This window comes from Crocuta crocuta, unplaced genomic scaffold (assembly GCF_008692635.1).
Source record: "Crocuta crocuta isolate KB4526 unplaced genomic scaffold, BGI_CrCroc_1.0 scaffold64, whole genome shotgun sequence".
NCBI classification, from domain to species: Eukaryota; Metazoa; Chordata; class Mammalia; order Carnivora; family Hyaenidae; genus Crocuta; species Crocuta crocuta.
In genome coordinates this window covers 4802257-4829597 of record NW_027530640.1, presented here as the reverse complement: position 1 = coordinate 4829597, position 27341 = coordinate 4802257, and the positions used below count along the sequence as shown (strand labels likewise).

Genomic DNA, 27341 nt, shown 5'->3' with positions numbered 1-27341 from the left:
TAAATTCTGGTAGTGGATGATGCGTATTTAAAGATCTGTTTTTGTGGTACTTTCTCAGACTGTCAGCGGGAAATTTTACGGTATTTTGTGCTTGGAGCCAAAATTTGGTGTATTGGGTTAGTATCAGTGGCATCCGCTTAAATGATTTTCATTTTACCTGAAGGCTGTTTTTTTTTAGGCTGGTGTCAGAAACTTTTAACTTTCCACACCTTATAGTATACTTAAATTGGGGTGGGGGGAGGTTTTCCTTGATTTGAAAAAATTTCTATATTAAATGGTATGTTTCCTAACTCGAAGCAAAAACTGACAACAGTGTGAATGGATTGTTGGATTTTTTTGGATAGAAGTTCAATAAATGAAATTAAGTGCTTTGATTAATTCTTACTAAGTCACCGTGGAGGTGTTTTCAGATTTATTGTTTTCAGATTTATAGTGCTTTGCATAGTGGGTTTCAGTAACTTCGGGCTGACCTTTTGTGACATGACATTAGTCAGGCTGTAACTGTAGTTGTGATAAGTCAGACTTTGTTTTTGGGGATCCCGATCTTTGCATGGAAACAAGACATATTCTGCTGCTTTCCAGAGTTCTCATTTTGAGACCTACATTTATAATCCCATGTGTTTTAGTTTCTCCATGATGATTCCTGAAGTCGTTGTGAGCTAATTGAAAGTGTTCACCTTCACAGGTGAATTTGCTGTAGTTTTTATATAATTAGAAACTATTTCGCACGGTTTGCAATGCATAATGTAAGTTTTACTTTTTTGCTTTTTAAAAAAATAGTTCTTTATGTTATTTGTTTTTATTTATTTTTAAATTTTATTTATTTATTTTTAGAGAGCACATTTGGAGTAGGGACAGAGAGAAAGAGGGAGAGAGAGTCCCAAGCAGGCTCTGCACTGACAGCACAAAGTCTGAGTGAGACTCCAACTCACTAACCATGAGATCATGACCTTAGCTGAAATCGGGAGCCTGACGCTTAACTGACTGAACCACCCAGGCACCTCTCTACCTTTAAATATAATTTATGATAAATTCACACTTACTGGGAAAATCCTATTTCTCTCTTTAAGTTTTTATTTATTTGAGAGAGAGAGAAAGAATAAGTGGGGGAGGGGCAGAGAGAGGTGGACAGAGGATTCAAAGCAGGCTATGTGCTAACAGCAGAGAGCCCGATGCAGGGTTCAGAGTTAAGAACCATGAGATCATGACCTGAACTGAAGTCAGATGCCCAGGACACCCAGGCATCCCTGCTTCTCTTTAACAGCAAACTTAGCTAGTTTGAATGGCCTATTTTTGAGCCTTAGGAAATTTTCTGAACTATTCACAAAATTATGTTGACCAGTGTGTGCCACATTAATTACTTTATCTTGTTTTACTAGAACAGCAGCATTGCACCAGGGAATGCTGACCAACTGCCCACGATACAGTCTAGAGCCCTGACATTTAGCAGCAAAACATGTTAACTGCTTGATTCATTGGTAGTGCTTTTGAGTGAGCCTAGAATTTGTAGTACAAAAGTGTGAGTAGAGAAGTGGTAACCTGAATCCAAGTGATGTTTTATTTTTGATAACTCGAAATTAGCACCAATTCTTTTCTCAGGAGATCTTTATTCTCTTAGTGAATTCTTAAATTTGTATTATGTGATAATTGCTCATTTAAAAAAGAATAAGGGGGTTGCAAGCAAGTGCTGGGTTGCAATTTAAATAAGATGTCAGTGTTGTGATTTTTGAGAAGATGAATTTTGATTTAAGGCTTGATGCATGTGATGGAATTAGCCCTGGAGATAAATGGTGAAAGAGATTTCTAAGTAGAAGGAATAGTGATTGTGCTCCTAAGATGAGAGTATGTCTGGTGCATTCAAGGAATACCAAGATGCTCTTAGTGACTGGAGGAGAGTGAACAAGGGTGAGAATTATAAGAGATGAAGTCAGAGAGGCAATAATAGTGGTGTAGGAGGGAGTATATCATTAAGGACTCTGTAAGTCCTTGGAAATTCCTTAACTCTTATTTTGTGTGATACAGGGGGCTGCCAGAGAATTTTGGAGCAGTGATATTATACTACTTAACTTTTTAAAAATCACCCCCTAGCTCCCTGGGTTGCTTGCTGGGTTGAGAAAAGACTGTATGCGAGCGAGCGTTCAAAGAAGCAGGCACATCAGTGGGAAAGTATCATGTTAAAGTTAGGAAGAGCTGATTGTAACTCAGAGTAAGTGATAGTAATACAGGAGGTAAGAAGTAACCAATTATGGAAAGAACTTTGAAGGTTTAGCCAGTAGGATTTGCTAATGAATAAGCATTGTGCTTTGAGGAAAAGTAGAATCAAGCAAGATTGCGAGGTCTTTGGCCTGAAAACTGGAGTGTTGGAGTTACCATCAAAGAGGAGTGGGGAAAGCTGCAGGAGGAGTGGGTTTGGGGAGGGAAGATCAGGAATTCATTTTTGAACATTACAAGTTTGAAAGTCTATTAGAAATGTTGAGTAAGGAGTTACATATACAAATGTGTTTTTTCTAGAGAGGTTTGGGCTGTGGATAGAAATTTTATAGTCATTAACTTTAGACGTTATTTAAAGTCATGAGACTAGATGAAATTACCAAGGTGGTGAGTGTACACAGAGAATAGAAGAGGACCGAAGACAGTCCCACATGGTACACTTGATTACTACAGGATCAGGGGAGAAGAGCAGAAACCGCAAAAGAGAATGAGTGGGAGCAAACAGTGCAGGAGAAGAAACGCCAAACCAGTAGAGTGTATAATAGAAGGGGATAAAATTCATTCAAGTTATTTTTTCGTGAATCCCTAGTGGGTGCAAAGCATTATGAAAAAATATGCAAATAGATAAGAATCACTGCCTTGTAATCTTGTCAGATGTTTGCATTGTGTAATTAATCAGTCTACTGTGTGTCTGGGACAAGCTAGTAGTCCCTTTATTTTGTACCATCTGTTGTCCTTATATGTAACTATCATCTTAATCTTAGTGAGCCAGACATTGAACGTGGAAATGTGTTTTAAAAGTATTCCACTTAGAGCTGTGTTTAACAGTTTTTACTTTTCTGGCTATTTCTCCTATTTTGTAGATCCAGCTGCACAGTACATTGCCTTTTCTGAGCTAGTTCTCTGATTTCCACTTCACAAAGACTTTTTTTTTTTAAAGGAAAATTTTAGATTTGAGTACTCTGCAAAGCTTAGTGCTCTAAATCAATGAAAGCTGTTAAGGCACTCATTTTGAGTCCTTAAACCAAAGTTAAAGGTACTATAGTCAAAATTAAGGCCTTGAATTCAGCTCTTCCTCAACTCAGTCCATATGCAATATCATTTTTTGTCTGTAACGTTTCTTTTTACCTCAGAGTGAGCTCCTTAACTCTCTTAGGGTTTTATTGGTTTTATTCCATTAGTGTTTAATATCATGCTTTGTATGTACTAAATAATGAGTAAATGTGTTAAAACAAAATTTCGAATTAATTTTGTGTGGTCTTCACGTTAAATATTAAATCATATTAAATACATACTAGTTTCTGTCAATTAGAACTGCTGATTTTGTATCTCCTGGGAAGCCATTCAGCAGCTTGGCTTCAGTTAATATTTATAGGCTGATAACTTGGTCCATCTTACCCTTTTGTGTGCTTCGGATCCATATATTTAACTACTAAATTGTCCTCCAGGTTCTTGAATCACTAGTCCTAAATTGAAAACTCATCATTGCTTTTTAATGTTCTGTTGGTGACTGCTCCAGTTGCTCAGTTTAGAAATTCATGTTTTCACTTTTGATTCCCCTGTTAATCTTCCTCTCTGTATCCAGCTGGCCATTAAGCCTTGTTACTTTTATGTTCTGAATATCTACCCTCCTCCCCACCCTGCCCCTTCTATTACCCTATTGCAGGCCCTCGTTTAATTTTACCTCTGACTATTTTGTTTGAGTCATTTTTTATTATATTACAGCTACAGTGTTGTTTTTAAAATTTTTTTAAAATTTATGTTTGTTTATTTTGAGAGAGAGAGAGAGCATGCCCACGAGCAGGGGAAGGGCAGAGGGAGAGAGAAAGAGAATCACAAGCAGGCTCTGATTTGTCACCACTGGAGCTCAGTCCCACCACCCATGAGACCATGACCTGAGTCAAAATCAAGAGTTGGATGCTCAACTGACTGAGCCACCCAGGTACCCCTACAGTGTTCTTTTTAATGCTTACATCTGATCGTGTTTCACTCTTGTTCAGAATTACCCACTGCCTAGGTAAATTAGCAGTATAAGTTATCCACGTTATTTTGAGGTGTTATTAATATTTATGTTAGAATAATACTTTAAAGAGGGACTGTCTGAGGTAAACTGAGTTCTATGGTTATCTCAACTAGGTAATAACTAATTTATCCTTTCATTTAATAAGTATGACAGACAAAATACTAAAAGCCAAGGTTGTAGAAAGAAATTGTCCCTATTTTTCAATAACTTAGGAGAAAATCATGAAAACATTAGTAAAATATTAAGGTTTTGGTGACAGAGGTATGGATAGGATACTTTGGACTGCAAGTGGAAGAGCTCTGAGGAGCAGTTAACTGAATCTTAAACACTGTGAATAGTTGGCAGTATGGTATCCAGAAGGAAGGTCATTCCAGGCAGAGAGGAACAACAGCAAAGGCAAAGTATATGGATAGAATAAGAAGCCACCCTTTTATTTTTATTTTTTTTTTTTAAATATTTTTATTTATTTCTAAGAGAGAGAGAGAGAGCGAGCGTGAGCAGGGGAGGGCCAGAGAGAGGGAGTCACAGACTGAAACAGGCTCCAGGCTCTGAGCTGGCAGTCAGCACAGAGCCCGACGCGGGGCTCAAACCCGCAAACCGCAAGATCATGACCCAAGCGAAAGTCGGACGCTTAACCGACTAAGCCACCCAGGCGCCCCAGAAGCCACCCTTTTAGCGTGCATTCCTGGTTGGGGTGGTATCATTCCCAAAGGGACAAAAATTATTTTTTAGGGGAATAGTGAAAAAAATCTTAGACCTCACTATGGCTTGTAGCCTTCCAAAACTCAGTTCTCCCTGACAGAATTTCATTCCTTAGTATTTGATTTGGGGTGGGGCAGCATCTAGGAAAAAAGTGTCTAAAAATGTTCTTTGGGAGGGATGTGATAAGGAATAAAGGTTGCAAAACATTGCATATTGGTTGTGAGTGGTGGTACATGGTGCTGGATGTTAAGAGTTGAAGCTGGATATACTACATGGGTTGGATTATTTCAAGGATTTGAACTTGAATAAAGGAGAAACATTGGAGGCTTTAGAGCCCGAAGATAAGCTTTACAAAGATTACTCTGGGTATTGTAGAAGATGTCCTTGGGAGGAAGGTGGGTGCTGTAACTAAGGTAGGGTGAACATAAAACATTTTGTCCAAACCAGCATACTTTTCTGAATGAAAGAAAGGACTTTTTATGGTTATACCAGGATAACAGGGAAACCAGGAGATAGGTTCCTGGTTATAGGAAACAAATGAAGTGGTTCATGTGTGAGATATGACAGTAGCATATGATATAAATTAGATAGTGAGGAGGTAGAATTGGCCCAAAGTGGTCACTGGCTTTTTTTTTTTTTTTTTGAAAGTTTGAGATTGACCCTAATACATGTAAAGTCCATATCCCCCAAGTATATTGCCAGCTTAATTTTTACATAGATGTTTAGGTATCATTGAAATCAAGGATAATACCACCACTCCAGAAACTCCCCCTTTGCCCCTTGCAGTCAGTACCCTTTCCAAGAGGAAAGCACGGTTCTGACATCTTTTGCCGTAAATTTGTTCTGCCTGCTTTCCAGCAACCAAGAGGACTGTGAAGCTACCTTGTTTTTTTTGTGGTATACTTCTGCACTGAATTTTGAACCTCCTCTCTTGGTGATTTCTTTGATCTTAACCAGCCTCTCCTTTATATCTTAATTCCTCCTTTTGGTTACCCTTTTGAATGTTCTGCCTTACTCTGTTCAGACCTACTCTTGAGATAGGTGTTTCTCAGCCCCAGAAGTTGGGTTTAAAGGCCAAGATACACCCTGCCCTTAGGTTCCTCTCAAGCCTCTCTAATAGCACCAGGTTAAGTCTGGCAAAATCTTCCTGTCTTTAGTTTTTTGGGAACAGGTTTGGACTGGGTGCAAGAGTAAAGCAGAATCTAGATAACTTTTAGATTCTTGATATGGGTAACTGTGTGTTTAAGAGTGCATTATTAAGGAGCAGAATTCAGGTAGGAAGAGATTCAGTTTTGGAAGGAATTTGAGATTCTGTGCAAGGGATACAGAATAGGAATGCTAGTAAGAATTTGGAGCTTCAGATCAAACTTGAGATCAAACCAGGCCGTGGATCTGAGTTGATATGAGAGTCTACAGCATGTTGATTATAGGTGAAATCATAAGACTGGTAGGAATGACCAGGGTGAAAAGCAAAATGAGAATAGGACAGCCCGTTTAGGTGCTCTACTGTTAAAGGGATGAGACACGGAGGAGAAAACTGCAAGACTGAAAAGAAATTGTTAAAGAAGTAGGAGAACAGAAGAGTGCTGCCATAGGAGGGCATTTCAGACAGAAATCCCTTATCACTAATGTCACATACTGTAGAGAGTTCAAGAAAAGTGAGGACTGATAAATTCTTTGGATTTTGTCTATCAGAATGGTTTCAAGACTAATGAATAAAGATCCTGATTGCAGTGGGTTGAAGTTAAGACCCAAGAAAGTGAAGGCAGCAAGTACTGTTTGTGAATATGTGTAAAGAGATAGTCCTCTGTGACCTTTTGCCTGGCACTCTATCCAGCCTTATCATCCCCCATCCCAAACATAGGCATTTTAACTACTTAAAAATATCATAACACTGTACTTCTCAACTTAGGCTATATATATTTCTCAACTTAGGTTTTTGTTGTTTTTTTTATGCCTATGCCTGTCATTATTTTCTTGAATTAGAACCTTGAGGAATGGAGTCTTAAGCATTAGTACTTACAGACAGCTTCTTAAAATAGTTGTGATATATAGATAGCGGTGAGAAGCATTGTTGATTGTGTCATATTCTCCTGTGTCTTTGCTTCATACAAGATGGGAAACTGGTGTAGTATTCATAGCCCTGGAATTTTGCATTTGGACAAGCCTGTTTCAGATGTGGACTCCAGCACTGAGACTTTGAGTGACTCTGGGCAAGTTACCTAACTTAGAGAACCCTGAATATAATTTTGGGGTTTTTGTGTGCCCTAAATGAGATAATATATGTAAAGTGTTTAGCGAAGTGCCTGTCGTAATAAATATTCAATAAATGGTAGATATACATACTAGCTTGCCATTCCCTCTGAGTGGAAAGCCATCCTCTGGCTTGGCAAGTTCAGTTTCCTCACTTTTCCACTCTTCACTGTTCCCAGGATATTTGACACCTTCCTCCACCACAGTAATTACTGTGTTATGATTACTTACATGTTTGTCTCTCTGGTTGGGCTATCAGCTCCTTGAAGACCATATATCCTTGTGTTCCACTGCCTCCTATGCAATACTTGGTACATAGTAGGTATCCAGATATTTGTAAATGACTTTAAAAAGAAAAGGAATGTGAGGTGCTTGGGTGGCTTAGTTGGTTAAGTGTCTGACACTTGGTTTCAGCTCAGGTCACGATCTCCAGGTTTGTGAGCTTGAGCTGCCATTGATTGGGCTTTGTGCTAACAGGATGGAGCGGAGCCTGCTTGGGATTTTGGGATTCTTTCTCCCTCTTTCTCTTCCTCTTCCCTGCTCATGTGTATGCTCTATCTCAGATAAACTTAAAAAAAAAAAAAAGAAAGAAAGAAAAGAAACGGAATGTGAAAAATACTTTCCCCCTCTTCTTCTAGTGGAGGTTTCTTTTGGTCTAATATTTGAAGTACTGAGATTAAAAGACTGGTGAAATTTGGCCAAAATGGCAAAAAATATGCTATTAATCTCTAATTAACATTTCAATAAAGTACAGTTGCCATGAAGACATGTGTTTTACCTGGCAGTTCATCACAAACAGTACAGATGGAAGAAACTCCTTTTTTGTTTGGTTTTAAAAGAAACACAACACACGAACAAAAAACTTCAGAGAAATTTCAGTTTTAATTTCTCATAGGATTTAACCAGATGATTTTAAAACTTTTCCTGAGGAAAAATTTCACACTTAAAAAACAACAACGATTTTTAGGAAATTTAAAGAGGGAGGTAGGAATGTAAGAAGACAAAATTGAGTATTCTTATAGTTATCCATTTTAGGATTTAGAATAATGATCTTTAAGTGTAGACTTGTAGAGGTTTTTTCTAAATTGGCGTAAGTGCACCATTGTACTTGGAGGCATTTTTGAGTGAGTCACTGTGCACATCCCTGAGGGTGGCAGAACAAAGATTCTCTTGTGCTTTTCTACAGCAGATGCACATTCAGAGGGTTTTTTGGACAGTAAAAGAATTTATTTATGCTTGTGGGGCCCTTTGGCCTTCGTTTGTAAATTGAACTGGATAGAAAGGGCATAGAGATCTGGATGGGGCTTTTATTAGACAACATCTCTTCTGATCGCCTCATTTTAGGTGTATTGGAGATTCCCACCTAGATTCCCACCTAGCTATTCAGTTTAGACACCAAAAATTTTGTTTCGGAGAGACTGAGGACTTCGCCATGAGAATTCTGCAGCAAGGAGCATCTAGGCCTGATGAGCTTGTCTGTGTGACAAAGTCCTGTTCTTTGGAAGTGTTGGAGGGGCTGAGCTCTGTAACATTGTAGTTATTATTTGGCTTTACCTTAGACTAGCCTATTTATTTATTAAAGTTTGTTTATTTTGAGAGGAGAGACAGAGCAAGGGGGTGGGGGGAGGTCAGAGAAAGCGAGAGAGGGGCACAGAATCCGAAGCAGGCTCCAGGCTCCAGGCTCCTAGAGCCTGACACGGGGCTCAAATTCACAGACTGCAAGATCATGACCTTAGCCGAAGTCGAAAACTCAACCGACTGAGCCACCCAGGTGCACCTGGACCAGCCTCTTTAAACTGAAGTCTTGCTGTCAATAAAAAGTGAATGAGCCAGCTAATTAAGAACACGAGATTATGGACGCCTGAGCAGCCCCTGTTTGATGTTTTCCACTACTAGACACTCTCTACTACTTTGCCATAAACTAAAGCTTTGGCAGCTGGAGGGCTTTACGGTTTGTCATGTGACAGAGATAGTGGGGTTCATTAGATAGGGCACTTAGTACAAAACTAAAGTAGCACTGCCAGCATGTATTTGTGAATGTATATAGTATAGCACTCCTAGAAATAGGTCAAGAGCTAATGAAATGAGTTGCATACAGAGAACAGGAACTGAGCTCCTGAGAGGTAAAATGTCTTGCTCAAGGTCACATGATTCTTGAGTGACTTCCTCAGTTCAGTAGCACCCCACTTCTCAGAACAGTGAAATTTAGGCCATATTTTAAACTTTGAACTTTTGTTGGTCACTGTCCAGATGTCTAATAATTTCCTGATTAAATTGTTCTTGTTATATCTTGCCTGTGATGTATGCAGTACTTTAAGGTGCTGTATCAATTCAATGGAAGATATCAATGTACTGGAAGTTCAGAATTCTCAAGTTTCATGTAGGATGAAAACAGGTGTGATTGATGTCTGTATTGGTGATTTCTTACACCATTTCTTATACCATTCTGTTTTCTAACTTAAATATACATTTTTTAATTTTTTAATGTTTTTTATTTATTTCTGAGAGAGAGACAGTGTGAGCAGGGGAGGGTCAGAGAGAGAGGGAGACACAGAATCCGAGTCTCACAGGCTCTGAGCTAGCTGTCAGCACAGAGCTCGACGCGGGGCTCCAACCCATGAACTGTGAGATCATGACCTGAGCTGAAGTCGGATGCTTAACCGACTGAGCCACCCAGGTGCTCCATCTAACTTATATTTTTGTTTTCAAAAGGTAGTTTTGAAAAGGTATTCAATTTAGATTTTCTTTTTTCTTTGATGGTTATTTTTGAGAGACGAGAGAGACAAAAAGTGTGAGTAGGGAAGGGGCAGAGAGAGAGGGAGAGAGACAGAAGCCAAAGCAGGCTCTAGGCTCTGAGCTGTCAGCACAGAGCCCAAAGAAGGGCTTGAACTCATGAACCATGAGTTCATAGCCTGAGTTGAACGGTTAACTGACTGAGCCACCAGGCACCCCCAATTTTGACTTTTTAAGAGCTTTCAGCTAATAATAAAAGGCTTCATCACAGTAGGTTTTTTACAGAAGAGTTTGTGTCACAGGTGCTATCTGGAGTTTTGAGTATTTAGGAGCCTTAACTGACTGAGGCCGAGTTGAATACATCTTAAGGAAGAGTGCCTAATGGATGTTTGTGTGGTAAATGTTTTTTAAGTACTATTTTTAAGTGCCATGGATAAAAGATTAAAGTTCATTCATTTGGGGAGGAGCTAGGCAAATACACAGACAATTAAAATACCTTGTTAACTACTGTATAGCTGTAAAATGAGGCACTCGAGTTAATAGGAGGACTCTTGGGAGGGAGAAGTAAAGGGTTGGCAGGTGTCTTACTTGTTTTCAAAAAGGGAATCCTGCCTTGAGTATAGATTATAATATGTAAATGTTAGGTGAAGAAGGGACAGTTTGTGTTTCCTGAAAAGGGAACAACATTTGTCAAGGCCCCAAGATGAGCTTCACACGAACGTGCAAGTTGCCTGGGCAGGTCGTACAAGAGATGAGGCTGGAGGCATGGGCAGGATCCAGATCTCATGAAGAACTACTTTCTCTTTGTTAAGGAGTTTCTATATGCTTTTTACAAAGGTAACTCTGACAGGACTATGAAGAATGGGTTACAAGGGGTCAGACTTTAGATGGAAGAAGGCTATTTTTTGTTAGCCAGTGAAAAATAATAAATCTCTAAATTGCTCCAGATGGGATGGTGAACAGAGATATTTATGAAATAGAATTAATAGATTTCTGGCTAGAGCCACTGAAGAAGAAAGCATTATGTAAATCAGGGAACCTAGGAAGAAGACCCAGCCAGGAGTATAAGTAATGAGTTTAGCTTTACATTTATTACACTTGAAATGCTGTTGGACCTCCCAGGTGAAAGTGTTCATATATTCTAGAATGTATAGTTTGTTAAGTTTTACTAGAGAGCTCTAGGCTATAAATACAAATACGGGCATCATTAGTTTACCTACAGTAGTTGCAACTGTGGATGTGGAGGGTATTACTGATGGTAGAGAGTCTCTAGGGAAGAAAGGGTGGATGTCACAGTGATGGGAACATTTATAAACATTTAAGGGAATAGGGAAAGAAGGCAAAGCCTGTGATGGAGACTCAGGAGCACCTGGAGCAGAAAGGCAATAATAGTAATAAGAATGGCTAAGATTTATATGCTAGGGTACTTACTGGATGCCTGTTACTGTTTAAAACAACAACAACAACAACCTTTATACATCTTTCATCCTTCCCAAAACACTCTGAAACAAGGTGTTATCCACATTTTACATATGAGAAAATGGAGTCACAGAATAACTTGTCTAAAGTCACACAGCTAGGAAACCACAGAGTCAGGATTCAAGTCTAGGCTTTCTAATTTCACATTCTGTGCTTGTGATTGTTACTAAGTGCTTTCCAGTAGGACAAGAACCCACAGAGAGCCATATTTTGGAAGGGCCTGGAGGAAAAGAGTTTTAGGTGGGAGGAGTGAATGAATGATGAATGTGTCAGCAAATTCTATAAAACAAATGTGGGTAGAAATAAGGATTGAAAAGTGCATGTGAAACTTGGAATTAGCATATCTTGGGTGATTTTGTAATACACAGTGGGATCAAAAAAACTTTAGCCTAAAGTTTGAATTTAGAAGTAATTAGGTGCTTGATCTTTTGATGCATTATCATTTCAGAGATTAATTACTGGAGTTCTCATGTTTAAGCATATCTTTTGGGATTTTCATCTCTAAAAATTAACATTTCAGACTATAATTTTTTAATGTTAAAGTTTTATTAATAAAATTTAATGTTCAAATAATTAGCTAGGCAGTGTATTTTAATCTACAAACAAAAAGTTTTAGTCTACCAAAAGAAATGTATACCCAAACATATAATGAGACTAAATTCAAATATACTGGTGAATGAGATAAGCTTTTCCAGAAAACATTCCTGAAGTATTGTGTCGTGGACACAGGTCAACATATGGTGATGATTGGGGATGCACAGGAAAAGATATTGAAAAAAAAGGAATGTAGATCATTAAATGAGACTTGAAATCTAAGAAAAGCTAGAAATGTCTGTCACTCTCTGAATAAGCAGGACACAGTCATATGTTGCCCACCCCCATCTTTCTTTTTGAGAAATTCAAAACTACAGAAACATGGGAAGAATAGGATCCCATTATTTTTAGTATCCTTTATTACAGATTCTTCACTCAGAGTGATATTTGCTATATTTATCTTACCTCCATCTCTCTAGCATATACTTTATTTTGCTAAGCCATTTGAAAGTAAATTGGAGAATCTCCATGATCAGGTGGGTTTTATTCCTGAGCTGCACGGTTGGTTCAGTTTTGCAAATCATCACATTAATAGGAGAAAGGATAAGAACCATATGATCATGTCAATAGATGCAGAAAAAGCATTTGAGAAAATACAGCATCCTTTCTTAATAAAAACCCTCAAGAAAGTTGGGATAGATGGGCAACTGGGTAGTGCAGTTGGTTAAGCATCTGACTTTGGCTCAGGTCACGATCTCCCAGTTCTTGAGGTCAAGCCCTGTATTGTGCTCTGTGCTGACTGCTCAGAGCCCGGAGCCTACTTGGGATTCTTTGTCTCCCTTTTTTTCTCTCTGCCTCCCCTACTCGCCCATGCACATTCTCTCTCTCTCTCCCCCCAAAATAAACTGTTTAAAAAAGAAAATCGGGATAGAAGGAACATACCTTAACATCAAAAAAGCCATTTAAGAAAAGCTCACAGCTAATATCATCCTCAGTGGGGAAAAACTGAGAGTTTCCATCTGAGATCAGGGACATGACAGGGATGTCCACTCTCACCACTGTTGTTTAACATAATGTTGGAAGTCCTAGCATTTGCAGTCTGGCAAGAAAATTAAATAAAAGACATCCCGATTAGCAAAGAGGAAATCACACTCTGACTTTTTGCAGATGACATGATACTCTACATGGAAAACCTGAAAGACTTCACCAAAAGGCCGCTAGAACTGATACATGAATTCAGTAGTCGCAGGATATAAAATCAGTGTACAGAAATCGGTTGCATTTCTATATACCAATAATGAAGCAGCAGAAAGAGAAATCAAGAAATTATTCCCATTTACAGTTGCACCAAGAATCATAAAATACCTAGGAATAAACCTAATCAAAGATGTAAAAGATCTGTATGTCGAAAATGATAGAAAATTTATGAAGGGAATTGAAGAAGACACAAGGAAATGGAAAAACATTCCATGCTCCTGGATTGAAAGAACAAATATTGTTAAAATGTCAGTACTACCCAAAGTAATCTACACATTCAATGCAGTCCCAATCAAAATTGCGCCAGCATTCATCTCAAAGCCAGAACAGACTCTCCTAGAATTTGTATGGAACCACAAAAGACCCCGAATAGCCAAAGTAATTTTGAAGAAGAAAACCAAAACATGAGGCATCACCATCCCAGATTTTAGCCTCTCCTACAAAGCTGTAATCATCAAGACAGTGTGGTATTGGCACAAAAACAGACACATAGACCAGTGGAATAGAATAGAGAACTCGGAATTGGACCCACACATGTATGGCCGATTAATCTTTGCAAAGCGGGGAAGAGTATCCAATGGAAAAAAGACATCTCTTCAGCAAATGGGCAGCAACTTGCAGAAGAATGAAACTGAACCACTTTCTTACACCATACACAAAAATAAACTCAAAATGGATTAAGTACCTAAAATGTGAGACATGAAACCATCAAAACCCTAGAGGAGAAAACAGGCAACACCCTCTGTGACTTCAGCTGAAGCAATTTCTTACTCAGCAGGTCTCCAAAGGCAAGGGAAATAAAAGCAAAAATGAACTATTGGGACTTTATCAAGATAAAAAGCTTCTGCACTGCAAAGGAAACAATCAACAAAACTAAAAGGCGGCTGAGGGAATGGGAATAAAGGGTGAGTATTTAAGATCTGTAAAGAACTTACCAAACTCAACACCCTAAAAATAATCAGTGAACAAATGAGCAGAAGACTTGAATAGATGCTTTTCCAAAGAAGACATCCACATGGCTGAAAGACATATGAAATGATGCTCAACATCACTCATCATCAGGGAAATACAAATTAAAACTCTGCGATACCACGTCACACCTGTCAAGAGTGGTGAAAATTAACAAGTCAGGAAACAGGAGATGCTGGCGATGATGTGGAAAAATGAGAACCCTCTTATACTGTTGGTGGGAATGCAGACTGGTGCAGCTGCTCTGGAAAACTGTGGAGGTTCCTCAAAAAATTAAAAATAGAACTATCCTGCGACCCAGCAATAGCACTACTAGGAATTTATCCAAAGAACACAGGAATGTTGATTCATACGGGCACATGTACCCCAATGTTTATAATGGCGCTTTCAACAATAGACGAATTATGGAAAGAGCCTAAATGTTCATCAGCTAATGAATAGATAAAGATGTGATTTATGTATACAATGGAACACTACTTGGCAGTTAGAATGAGTGAAATCCTGCCGTTTGCAGCAATGTGGATGGAACTGGGGGGGGTATTATGCTAAGTGAAATAAGTCAGTCAGAGAAAAACAGATACCATATGTTTTTACTCACATGTGGAAATTGAGAAACTTAACAGAAGACCATTGGGGAGGGAAAGGGGAAAAAAGTTACAAACAGAGGGAGGGAAGCAAACTATAAGAGACTCTTAAATACAGAGAACAGACTGAGGGTTGTGGGGGAAGGGGTGGGAGGCAGAGGGGAAAATGGGTGATTAGCATTGAGGATGGCACTTGTTGGGATGAACAGTGGGTGTTGTATGTAAGCGATGAATCACAGGAATCTACCCCCAAAACCAAGAGCACACTGTATACACTGTATGTTAGCCAACTTGACAATTATATTAAAAATAAATAAAAATAAAATCTTATTAACTAAAAAATATTAAAATATTCTTAAGGGGATAAAAGTAAATTGCAGATCTGATGACACTTCATCCTTAATCTTACCTTGAAGCCGTCTCTTAAATTTGTTTTATTTTTCAGTATAGGATCCACTTAAGGTATATTACATTTGTCTTTAGTCTTCTGAAATATAGAACAATTCTCCTGCCTTTTTCTTTCTTTATAAACATGATTTTTGGAAGAATCTGGCCAATTGTGTTCTAGAATGTATCACAATTTGAATTCATCTGGTTTTTCATGATGAGATTTAGGTGAAATTACTTTCTTCAGAAATTATATGGGTGATGTTCTGTACTTAGTTTTTAAGTTTATTTATTAAGTAATCTCTATACCCAACATGAGACTTGAACTCAGAACCCTGAGATTAAGTCAAATGCTCTTCTAACTGAGCCAGCCAGGTGCCCCATGATGATCTTTTATTGTCTAATCAGAAGATACACTATGAGTTGTTTCTATTAGGGCAGACGCTAAATTGGATTACTTGTATTTCTGGGTTGTGAAGGTACAGTGCTGCAAGTTACAAGCAGTCTTTGATGTGATACTTTGAGAATGTGTGGATATCTTGTTTTTTTTGCCAGTATTTGACCCAGTGGCTTTGGCATTCATTGATGATCTTTGCCTAAATAATTATTACTTTGCTGTTACAACGTGATAATTTTCTAATTGTAGATTTTTCCCACAGTTATAGTATTCTATATAGAACTTTCCCCACCTCCTCCCTTCAAAAAACAATCACTATGATTTCAAGGATTCTTTTTGTATATTAATACTGTCTTTATTCCGTTTGATTATTAGATCACCCCACATTTAGCCAGTGGGAGTCCTTTCAAAGTCTGCTACTGTGTCCTTTTGACATGACTCCATTAGTCTCTAAATAATCTCTAACTTTCTGGCACAAAAAGATGTTCTGGGCTTGTACTTTCCTTGCTCCAGTACTGAAATCAGCCACTTATCCAAGGAACCCTGGTTCTTAATGTTAGGAAATGGTGTTTAGACACCAGGGACTTGGCTCAAGGTATGGTAAGTGTATGTAGCTCTTTGTTGCCATTTTGTAGAATATACTTATACTTCTTTGGATGAGAAAAACAGTGAAGTAGAATTCTCTGTTTAATGCATGGTCTTGTTAACTTGGCACTATTGTCAGAAACATTCAAAATAGCTTTAATATGCTGACTGTAATTTAATCTTTGTTTTGTAATTTTATGATCCAAACCTATATATAAATGCATAGTACTAACATTTCTTAACTATTCACCATGTCATTATCTCTGTGCTACACATTTAACATCTTTATGTTCAAAAAGAGTTAATCATTCCTGTATGATCACATAAAGGTTATGTGATTACTAACTGATAGAGGCATAATTTGAATCCAAGGCTGTCTCCAGATTCCCGGGTTTTTAACCACACTATCTTCAGCCTAACATTAATTTGTAGAGGATTCTTCACCATAAGTTTTTATTATATTGACTTGTAGTTGCAAAATATATATATCTTGAATCTGTACTGCCCTTAGGATCCACTCTGAGAGATTTGTCATTGTTAAAATTCCAGGGATGAACTTGCTTTCTCAAGTAAAAAAGATAAGTTAAAAAAAAAAAAAATCTTGGTTAATGAATGTTTTCAATAATTGATGCTGTATTGAAAGTTGTATTTGATGAATTAAGCATATCATAGATAAGAAATCTGTTATTTGTAGAGTTGAAGAAATAAAAAGCCTTCCAGTCAGGGGTGCCTGGGTGGCTAAGTTGGTTGAGCGTCCAACTTCTTCTCAGGTCATGATCTCGTGGTTCGTGGGTTCGAGCCTTGTGATGGGCTCTGTGCTGATAGCTCAGAGCTGGAGCCTGCTTTGGAATCTGTGTCTCCCTCTCTGCTCCTCCCCTGTTCATGTTCTCTCACTCTCTCAAAAATAAACAAATATTAAAAAGAAAAAAATATTAAGCCTTTCAGTTTGAGTTTTCCAAGTTTTGGTTGGGTTTCTAAGCATGTGTAGAATGGCCGTCAGCAGAATTGAAAGATGAAGTTACTCTAGGAGCAGCACACTGCTTGGCACAAGGTTGAGGAAGGCATGACTTCTTAATTAGAAGTGTGTACTTAAAAGGGTCGTTAATTCCTTATCTGGAGCTGCTAACAGGAATTAATATATAATTTAAAAATGATATTGAAAACCAATAGAATGTACCTACAATGAATGCATTAGGCACAAATTGTTTGAAGAGTGTAAAAAGACTGCTGCTTTCTTGTAGGATGGCAGGGTTACCACTCACCTCAGCTTGCTCATGTTCATCCACGTAACTGGCTTGGAGGGTATGGTTGATCTGTTTTATGAACTACTGAGTCATCACTTCATCATCATTTTTTTTGCCCAAGTGGAACCCATTATTTTATTCCCTAATCCAGAACTGTTATTTGTTCTTCTCATAGCCCTGGTTAATTTCTGCAGTATGTTGCTTTAGTTACAGGACAGGTGGCTCATTTTGGTGTTGCTGATCTGGAATGTCATGGCTTCCCCCTTTCAGTCTCAGTAGAGCAGCTTTCAAGTGTACACTGTGTAAACGATTAATACTTCCTTGAATCTACCATTTAAAATTTTTACTAAGAAATTTCTGAGACTAATCTGTTTCTGTCAGGTTTTTTTGTTTGTTTTGACTTACTTTCTCGGTTTTATTGATCTTGGGCACACCAAACCTAGTAATAATACCTCAAGCTTGTCTCAGAGGTAACTGGTAGGTATAAAAATGACCCAAGATAACCAGGGCATCTGGCTAGCTCAGTCATTAAGAGCATGATAGGATGATCACTACCCTAAGGACATCTTCCGTAGGTTTCCAGAACCTAATTTATTTCTGAGTAACACTCTCGTGTTCTGCAAACTCTAGCCACTTTGTAATTCCTAGACTGCCAGCTCCTTCTCCTGAACTAAAGATATCGGTGGACAGTAAGGTATCATCATATGAATCACTTCATTTGTTTGTCCCTTGTCAGGTGTTAAAATGTCTTTTGTTTCCTGATGTCTTACCTCATGAAAAATGTATTTCATATATTCATTTTGATCTTTAGTTTACTGTGGAAGATAAGTCCTCCTCCCCCTTACTCTATTTTGACCTAAAGTTGAAGTCCCAACAGTTTGTCAGTAGATGTCCTGAAATGCCTATGATCACTGCGCACCTAAAAGCATTAAAGTGGTAGGTTTTTGCCTCCTGATAGAAATTATTGCCCGCTTTCTGGAGGATTTGCATGTTATCAAGGACTCCAGGGTACCAGCCTCCTCTTGGTTATTCTCTTGTTCATTCTGTCTCTTCAGCAAGATATCATCTATGTAATGGGTCAGAAGGTCTAGATAGTTTCAGATTTTATTATGGTAGAGAGTAAGAGACTTAAAATAGTTCTAAGGAAAACTGTAAGTTAATGTCCCACACGAATGCAAAGTGTTTCTGATAATTTTTTTGTAATTTAAATGGAAAAGAATATAGTCACCAAATCAGTACCTATGGCTTAATAAGTTCTACAAACAGTGTTATATGGAGAATACTGGTTGGCATTTGGTTAAGTCTCTGGCAGCCTACAGTCATTTTTTAAATATATGTCTGCTTTCTGAAGATGATATAGGAGATAGACCCCCTCCACCCCAAGTACTTTAAATCTTTACTGGTAGCACTAGTCTTTGTTATCCCTTTTCTCTCTGGAAGCAGTATTGTCATTTATTTACTATCTTGTTCTAGAGAATGGGCAGTTTCAGAGATTTCTGGTTGGCTTTTGGCACTGCGACCGCTTTTACCACATAGGTCATGGACCTGTTATGGGGGCTATTCTAACTAACAAGTACGTACATTCTAATTATAAACACAAGTAGTGGAGAGGGACTATTATTAGATGGGTCTGTAGGCTCAGTGAGTTCACTGTGGGCCATACTTTTGTCAGGATGCTATTTATTACCTCAGTTCAGAAGGTTCTGGCTGGGAAGTTAGTTCTTCACAGAACCGCAACTGGAATCATTCTTTTAGTTCCATTCATTTAGTAGCTACGCTGTTCTAAGAATACCTTGTTTACGTATCTGATGCCTTGGTGCTCTTCTTTTTTTTCATTTTTTAAAAATTTTTTTAATGTCTTATTTATTTCTGAGAGAGACAGCATGAGCAGGGGAGGGTCAGAGAGAGAGGGAGACACAGAATCCGAAACAGGCTCCAGGCTCTGAGCTAGCTGTCAGCACAGAGCCCGACATGGGGCTCGAACCCACAAACTGTGAGATCATGACCTGAGCCGAAGTCTGACGCTTAACCAACTGAGCCACCCAGGTGCTGCGGGGGTGTTAAGGTCCTATTGGCAAACATCCTAATACTTATAAATACTTATCTTTGGAAGTAGAGTTTACCTTATCACTACTCCATCTTTTGTCTTCACGAATTTTATAGACCTTCCTCATTTGTTAGGGTTTTCTCTTTGAATTTATCCTTTATATATCAATAAAAATCGAATTCACTTCCTTTTTCGCAAGAATTTCACACATAAGAGATATGTGTGGTCATTGACGCCGTCATGGTTAATTGATACTTGTAATTTTTGGAATCAAAGATTATTGCTGTTTTACTTAGTGGCTCCATATTTTCTTACTAACCCATTAAAATAGAAGTTGGCTGAGGTCTTTTTCTTCTCTGTCATCTGATAATTCTCTTGGCCAATTGCCCATCAAAGCAGAAAGGCTGTGTTTGGGAGCGGTCTGTCTGGCATAAAGGCACTGTTACTTACAAGAGAATAAGGAGGTTTATTTTATATAGAGAATTTAAGCTTGTTTACAGTCACTGTGCACCAGCATTCTGCATAAATGGTAAAGTACACCATTCTGTCAGGACTTTGGACTGCTCCCACATTCTCCGTTTAATGTGTTTCTCCTCTTAGCTGAGGTTTTACCATATCATCCTGGGACTTTTAATACCTGGTTACCTGAATAAGGCCTAGAGAAAGGTGCCCTTCCTCTTTCACAGAGTGAGCAATAGGGTTGTCCCACTGGACTTTTGTTTGTTTGTTTATTTAGTTGTTGATTAATACCACTTTGAGCCTCTTTAGAAAGAGATTTTTTAGTAAGTCATATTTAGGCAGAATGTTGACAAGGTCATGTCTAGAGAAGGTCGGCTAGGGTACTTTTAAAGATCTGGAACCTGCAGGGATGTCCGGGTGGCCCAGTCATTTGAGTTGCTTGCTCTTGATTTTGACTCAGATCTTGATCCCAGGCTCGTGGGATCAGGCCCTGTGTTGGACTCTGCACTGAGTATGCAATCTGCTTGAGATTCTATTTCCCTCTGTCCCTCTCCATCTCTTCCCTCTCCCCTGCTTGCTCTCTCTCTGTCTAAAACAAAAAACAAAAACAAAAAATCTGGAACCTACCAATAGTGAAACTGCATAATCTGGAGAAGATAATAATTACAATACTTAGGATGATATGATAATTCTTTTTGAATAGTTGGATGTCATTGAGCAAGAAGGGGTACATCTGTTTAGAAATGAAATAGACTTTCATATGAAATAACGAGTTTTTGATTTCTGGCATTGAGGATCAGCCCTACTGAAGTGGAGGTAACTCTTCTCTACCTTTTCACATTTATTTTAATTCAGATTTTATTAGTCTTCCTATAGTTAACAATTCTATCATAAATGATTGCTTAATATCAGAATTGTGGGATGTTAAGATATTTTGAAAAACATATTTGAAAAATAATCTAGTTTTTTTTTTTTTTTTCTGTTCTCCAGGATTTAAATACTATTTATTCTTATCTTCATGGAATGGAAATACTCTCAAATCTCAGGGAACATCAGCTTCGGTAAGTGTGATGCTGTGTTTTAAAAGCTGGTGCTATGGAGTTTTTCAAATGAGTTTGGATAGATTTTTGTAGGGGCCACATGATTTGGGGGCTTTTTTAGGATAAGCATAGCAATTTCTACTTTCTCATCACAGTTTTTCTTAGCTGTGGAACCATGAGCAAATCTTAACATGTAAGCTATACTTTTGTCTCCATAAAATAGGGACAATAGTACTATCTTTGTAATAGTGTTTTGAGGGTAACATGAGAATAACTACCTAAAGCAAAACAGTGTTGTTCAGTACTGCTAGCTAGTGAAAATAAAGCTGTTGGAGTGCCTGAGTGGCTTAGTCGGTTAAGCGTCCGACTTTCACTTAAGTCATGATCTCGCGGTTCGTGGGTTTGAGCCCCGCGTCGGGCTCTGTGTTGACTGCCAGCTCAGAGCCTGGAGCCTGTTTCAGAGTCTGTGATTCCCTCTCTCTCTGACCCTCCCCTGCTCACACTGTCTCTCTCTCTCTCCTAGAAATAAATAAAACATTAAAAAAAAATTTATAAAAAAAAAAAAGAAAATAAAGCTGTTTACTTTCTGTAGTTCTTTTTGATATTTATTAGGTCCCCCTTGTTTAGGAGGGGCAAGGTAATGATGTATTGTTGTGTGAAGTGGAAGGATAACGACTTTGGATTTGGTATGAGCCTCTGTGAACAAAACCCATAAACTTTCTGAGCATCATTTTCCTATTCTGTAAAATAAGTTTTCTTTCCTCCTACCTATGTCATTGTCATTACATTTATAAAAACACTTTTGAATTTTGTAAAGCACTTACTATTGTAACTTTGCATATAAAATTTAAAGTGTGTTTTCCTTCCATGGCTGACTTATCTGTTACTTTCTCTGGCCATTCTTTAAGTTTCTGGTTAAGAAACCAGATTGCTACACTATAATTGTTAGAGTGAGTGAGTGAGTGAGTCTTCCTTCCTCCCTCCCTCCCTCTCTTTAATGTTTATTTATTTTGATAGAGATTGATAGAGTGAGTGTGAGAGGGAAAGGGGCAGAGAGGGAGAAAATCCCAAGGAGGCTCTACGCTAACAGTGCACACATGGGGCTTGAGCTCACAAACCATGAGATTATGACCTGAGCCAAAGTCAACCATGACCTGAGGTGATGCTTAACCAACTGAGCCACCCAGGTGCCTCTGGGTTTATTATTTTCTATTTTACGTATAACATAATTCAGATGTCAGCATATGTATGGAAGAAGAATGTTGAAAACTATAGCATTTAGTAATACTAAAAGCATTTTTAATGCATTTAATATTATATATATTTTTTAATGTTTACATATTCAACAGATTTGTGTGTATGCCTCTGTCAGTAATTTCTTTTATTTTTATTTTTGAGAGAAAGAGCATGAAGTGGGGAGAGGGCAGATAGAGAGACAGAGAGAGAGACAATCTCAAGCATGGAGCCTAGTGTAGGGTGTGATCTCATGATCCTGACCTGAGCCAAAATCAAGAATGAGACAGTCAACTGTTTTGAGCTACCCAGGTGCCCCTCTACCCGTAATTTCTTTTTTAATTTTTTTAATGTTTATTTTTGAGAGAGAGAGAGAGAGAGACAGAGCATGAGTGAGGAAGGAGCAGAGAGAGAGGGAGACACAGAATCTGAAGCAGGCTCTAGGCTCTGAGCTGTCGGCACAGATCCCTGACATGGCGCTCAAACTCAAAAGCCGTGAGATCATGACCCGAGCCAAAAGTTGGAAGCTTAACTGACTGAGCCTCCCAGGCGTGGCTTCTACCAGTAATTTGTAAACATGAGGATTCAGTAGAGAATCAGACAAATGTGTACTTGTCCATTATAGAAAAGGAAAGTTGTGCAGTGTGAATTGGCAGGTTTTAGAGTATACATAAGAGAATTCTGTTTGTTGCCACGTATTATTATCCAATGGATGCTTTTGAAAATACTGCATTTGATGTCTCTATTTCTTTTCTTTTCTTTTTTTTTTTTTTAAATGTTTTATTTATTTCAAGGGGAGAGAGAGAGCAGGAGCAGGGGAGGGTCAGAGAGAGAGGGAGTCACAGACTGAAACAGGCTCCAGGCTCTGAGCTGGCTGTCAGCACAGAGCCCGACACGGGGCTCGAACCCACGAACTGCGAGATCATGACCTAAGCAAAAGTCGGATGCTTAACCAACTAAGCCACCCAGGCGCCCCTTGATGCCTCTATTTCTAAATTCTTATAGTTGAGTGAAGAAGTTAGTGGTAGTATGATCATTTTCTATTCAAGTATGTAATTATAACACTATTTTTAAACCTAAAATAGTCTTTAAATTTTTGACTTTTCTTTTTTAATATGTTAGATTAATGTCTGCAAGAGCACGCTATGAGAGATACAGTGGCAATCAGATTCTTTTTTGGTAAGTATTTCCTTAACTAAAACTAGTAGCTTTAATATTTAAATTTTGACTTTTAGCACTGAAATTCATTTGAATCGGAATTTCTTTAGAGCAGATTGAAATTTATTCATAAACTGAAATAGAAGGTGCACGAAAGGTTTACAGTACAGTGAAGTTTAATAAATACATACAATATTATGTATTAATAACTAATACCCAGTTGAACATAGAGAACAGATCTGCTCTCCTGAAGCTCTAGTCAGCTCCCTTGGAAAGGTGATCTATTTCTATTTCTGACTTCTGTCACCGTAAATTAGTTTTACCTCTTTTTGAAGTCCACATAAATAATAGTCTTTTGGTCAGGGTTGACATATGTCTAAGATTCTTCCATGTTTTTGCATTAGCCTTTTTGCATTGCTTTACACTCTGTGTAAAAATAACACAATCATTTATCCTTTCTACTGCTGATAGATACTAGGGTTGTTTCCAGTTTTTTTTTTTCTATTGTGAATAATGAAGTTTCTATGTAAATTTTCTTCATGCCTCTTTGTTCTCTTATATAGTCATTCCTGAACATTTAAGGGCATATTCTTAGGAGTAGAATTATAGGAAATGCGTGTGATCAAATTTAGGAGAGACTGACATTAGATTCTGGCTCACATACTTCATTTTGTTACCTCATTGTGATTTTATTTTACATTTCCCTTCTTATTAATGATAAATGATTTTCATGTTTTTGTAGGCTATTTGGGTAGCTCTTTTATGAAACCTGATTTGAATTTTTAACCAGTTTTTAATTAGGTTTTCTGTAGTATTTCTGTCGATTAGTAGAAATTGTTTATGAATTTCTATATCCTTTCCCCTTGTTAAGATACTTGAATGTATCTTCTCCCACTCTGTGGCTTGCCTTTTCATTCTGTTAAAGGCATCTTTTGAAGAGTAGAAATTTCTGACTTGCAAAGTTTTTCTCTTGTGATTAGTGCTTTTCATGTCCTGTTTAAAAAAGTCCCTTTCTCAAGATGATGAAACTATTCTTCCCTGTTTCCTTCTAAAATTTTTGGCAGTAGTGACTTGTTTTATTATATAGATTCACCAGGTATATTGGGATGGTACTGACTTTAAAATGTTTCATTACCAACATGTTATAATTACCATTTTTTAAAGCATTAAGCTCTATTCATAGGACTTTTAGTGGCTGTCTTCCTCTATTTGTTGATCCATTTATTATTAAATTTTTCTCTGCTATATTTATGCTTACCTTGGCATAGAATGGTGGGGAGACAACATTGTGTGTTTTTATTGAGCTTATTGCTTAGTTGTCAAGTAGAGAAAACTAATTAAAAGTTACACATATTTAAATGCTATCAAAAAAAATAGATGAATACATCATTGGAACAGAATTGAGAGGCTAGAAGTAAACTTTTGTATTTATGAACAGTTGTTTTTAATGGTCTCCAGCTAAGATCTTTGCATATTGTGGGTATAATATGATTGAGGATTAAAAAGGAACCAACCACCAATGAACCATTTATTTATGATGAATGTGCTAAAGCATTTCAAGGAGGTCAGCATGTTTTTTTTTTTCAGGAAATAATGCTCTGTTGAGTATTTACTTACAAAAAGTTAATATAGACTTACATTTAGCTTACACTATACAGAATTAGCACATCAGAAATTAATAAGATGTCGCTCTGTAACCATTTGAATAGCTACCTTAAAAATGTAGACAGTAACAAGTATTGGCACTGATACAGTAACACCTGGAATCCTCATATGTTGGTGGTGTGGATGTTAAATAGTATAGCCATTGTAGGAAATAGTTTGACAGTTTCCCAGAAAGTCAGAGTTTTACCACTTGACCTAGTAATTCTACTTTTACTTATTTATATTAGAGAAATAAAAACACGTGCGTACAAAGACAGTAAACAGATGTTCTTTGTAGTACTATTGGTATTTCCAGCTTAAAACTGGAAACAAAATGTATAATGAATGGATAAATAAAATGTCATGTATCTGTATAATGTAATATTATCTGGCAGTTAAAAGGAATAAAGGCAACATAGATTTATAATACAACATGGATAAACCTCAAAAACATGCCAAGTGGAAGAAGCAAGACAACCTCCACACATCACATGATCCCATTTATATGAACTCTCTAGGAAAGCCAAATCTTTTTTTTTTTCTTAATGTTTTTTTATTCATTTCTGAGAGAGAGAGAGACAGCGTGAACAGGGCAGGGTCAAAGAGAGAGGGAGACACAGAATCTGACACAGGCTTCATTCTCTGAGCTAGCTGTTAGCACAGAGCCGGATGACGCGCTTGAACCCAGGAACCGTGTGATCATGACCTGAGCCAATTTTAGATGCTTAACCGACTGAGCCACCCAGGGTCCCCCAGGGAAGCCAGATCTATACAGACAGCAGATTATTGGTTAGGAATACAAAGAAGTGTTCTGGGTTTTTTTTTTTTTTAAGTTTTTAATGTTCATTTATTTTCAAAGGAGACAGAGACAGAGTATTAATAGGGAAGAGGCAGAGAGAGAGGGAAACACAGAATCTGAAGCAGGCTCCAGGCTCTGAGCTGTCAGCATGTGGGGCTCGAAGTCATGAGCCGTAAGATCATCACCTGAGCTGAAGTCGGACACTTAACCGACTGAGCCACCCAGGTGTCCCCAAAGAAGTATTCTAAAACTGGACTGTGTGATCTTTCCACAATTGTTTCGATTTTCCTGCAGATTGCACTTAAAATGGGTGGATTTATGGTATTTAAATTTTATCTCAAAACTTTTGTGTTTTAAGTTTGTTTATTTAGAGAGAGAGAGGCAGAGACTGAGTGGGGGAGGGGCAGAGAGAGGGGGAGAGAGAATCCCAAGCAGGCTCTCTGCTCTTAGCCCAGAGCTGGATCTCAAAAACTGTGAGATCATGACCTGAGGCCAAGATCAAGAGTCACATGCCACCCAGATGCCACAGCACTACTTAAAAAATATGAAGACTTACACAACTCTGTATCTGGTTAATAATAAGATCATAAAAAAAGGATGCAGAAGTTAACTAAAGAATTTAAATTCAGAGATGGGTGAAGGCAGAGAAAAGAGTGTGTATAGTTGATCTTAAGCAGCATGGTAGAAAAAGTGTGAGTAAAGCAGTGTGTGCAAGCACCTTGAGGAAAGAAGAAACAGCAACAGAAGATCCTGGAGAATCACGTGGAAGGCATCTTAAGTGTATTTTGGTCTTTAGCTTAGGAGCATCTGAAGCCTTTGAAGATAAAAGATCTGACAAGATTAAGTATGCCTTCCTTCTCTGTACTAGTTCATTCTTGGATTCCTTTGTTTGCCCAGAGAAAGGAGATAAAATGGCCAACATTAAAGCATTTTACTTTACTTGGGTTTACTTGTCCAAATGCATTGCCACACCATGCTCTAAGAGTGAAATTTTTCGTAAGGTCTGAACAGTTTCTTGTTCATGGGCTGGCATGGTTCTCTTTGTGGTAGGAGTGAAATTCAGGATTTTCTACATTTATAATTGAATTTACTGACAACTTTGTGACCACTTTAGCTAAGTGAGATAAAAATTGGAAGCTTGTCATGGCATCCAATTATAAGTTTGTTCTGTCTTAATTTGGGCTGGACCGTTTCTTTGATTTTATTCCTTCTTGACTTTGTAAGTCATATTTCACAAGAGTAAGGAAGTAGAGTTTCTAAACAAGGAACCTTAACTAGGAGATTTGCAGCCATTTACGTCTTGCCTCATTGAAGATTGGAAGAAATTAAAAAGAACTTTGAAGCATCTATTGGGAAGTTGACAAAAATTTTTCTTTTTCATGGTGAGCGTTAGGATTGACCTAGAAACCTTACCCTGGGTGCTGTGTGGAATGTTTCGGAAGCCTAGATTTCTTGTAGGAGGATAGCAGTATTCATTGAGGGCAGAGAAAACTGTCAAAACTTGAAGGAAATGATAGGTAGGTTTTGTGGAGTTTCACTTTTCTGTTAGACATTCAAATTGACATGTCAAAAAGACAGATAGATAGATCAACAGTTCTCCATG

At 37.9% G+C, this 27341-nt stretch overlaps 1 protein-coding gene across 5 annotated transcripts in view; it reads left to right on the top strand.

Moving 5' to 3' along the window:
* The window catches only part of RAPGEF6 (Rap guanine nucleotide exchange factor 6), a 201739-nt gene that overhangs the window by 663 nt on the left and 173735 nt on the right, over positions 1–27341 (top strand). For all 5 annotated transcript variants that reach the window (XM_077768585.1, XM_077768584.1, XM_077768583.1 and 2 more), the window contains exons 2-3: positions 20855–20925; positions 23260–23316. In XM_077768585.1, the coding sequence (XP_077624711.1) occupies positions 20855–20925; positions 23260–23316 (128 nt within the window). The remainder of the gene's footprint in view (positions 1–20854; positions 20926–23259; positions 23317–27341) is intronic.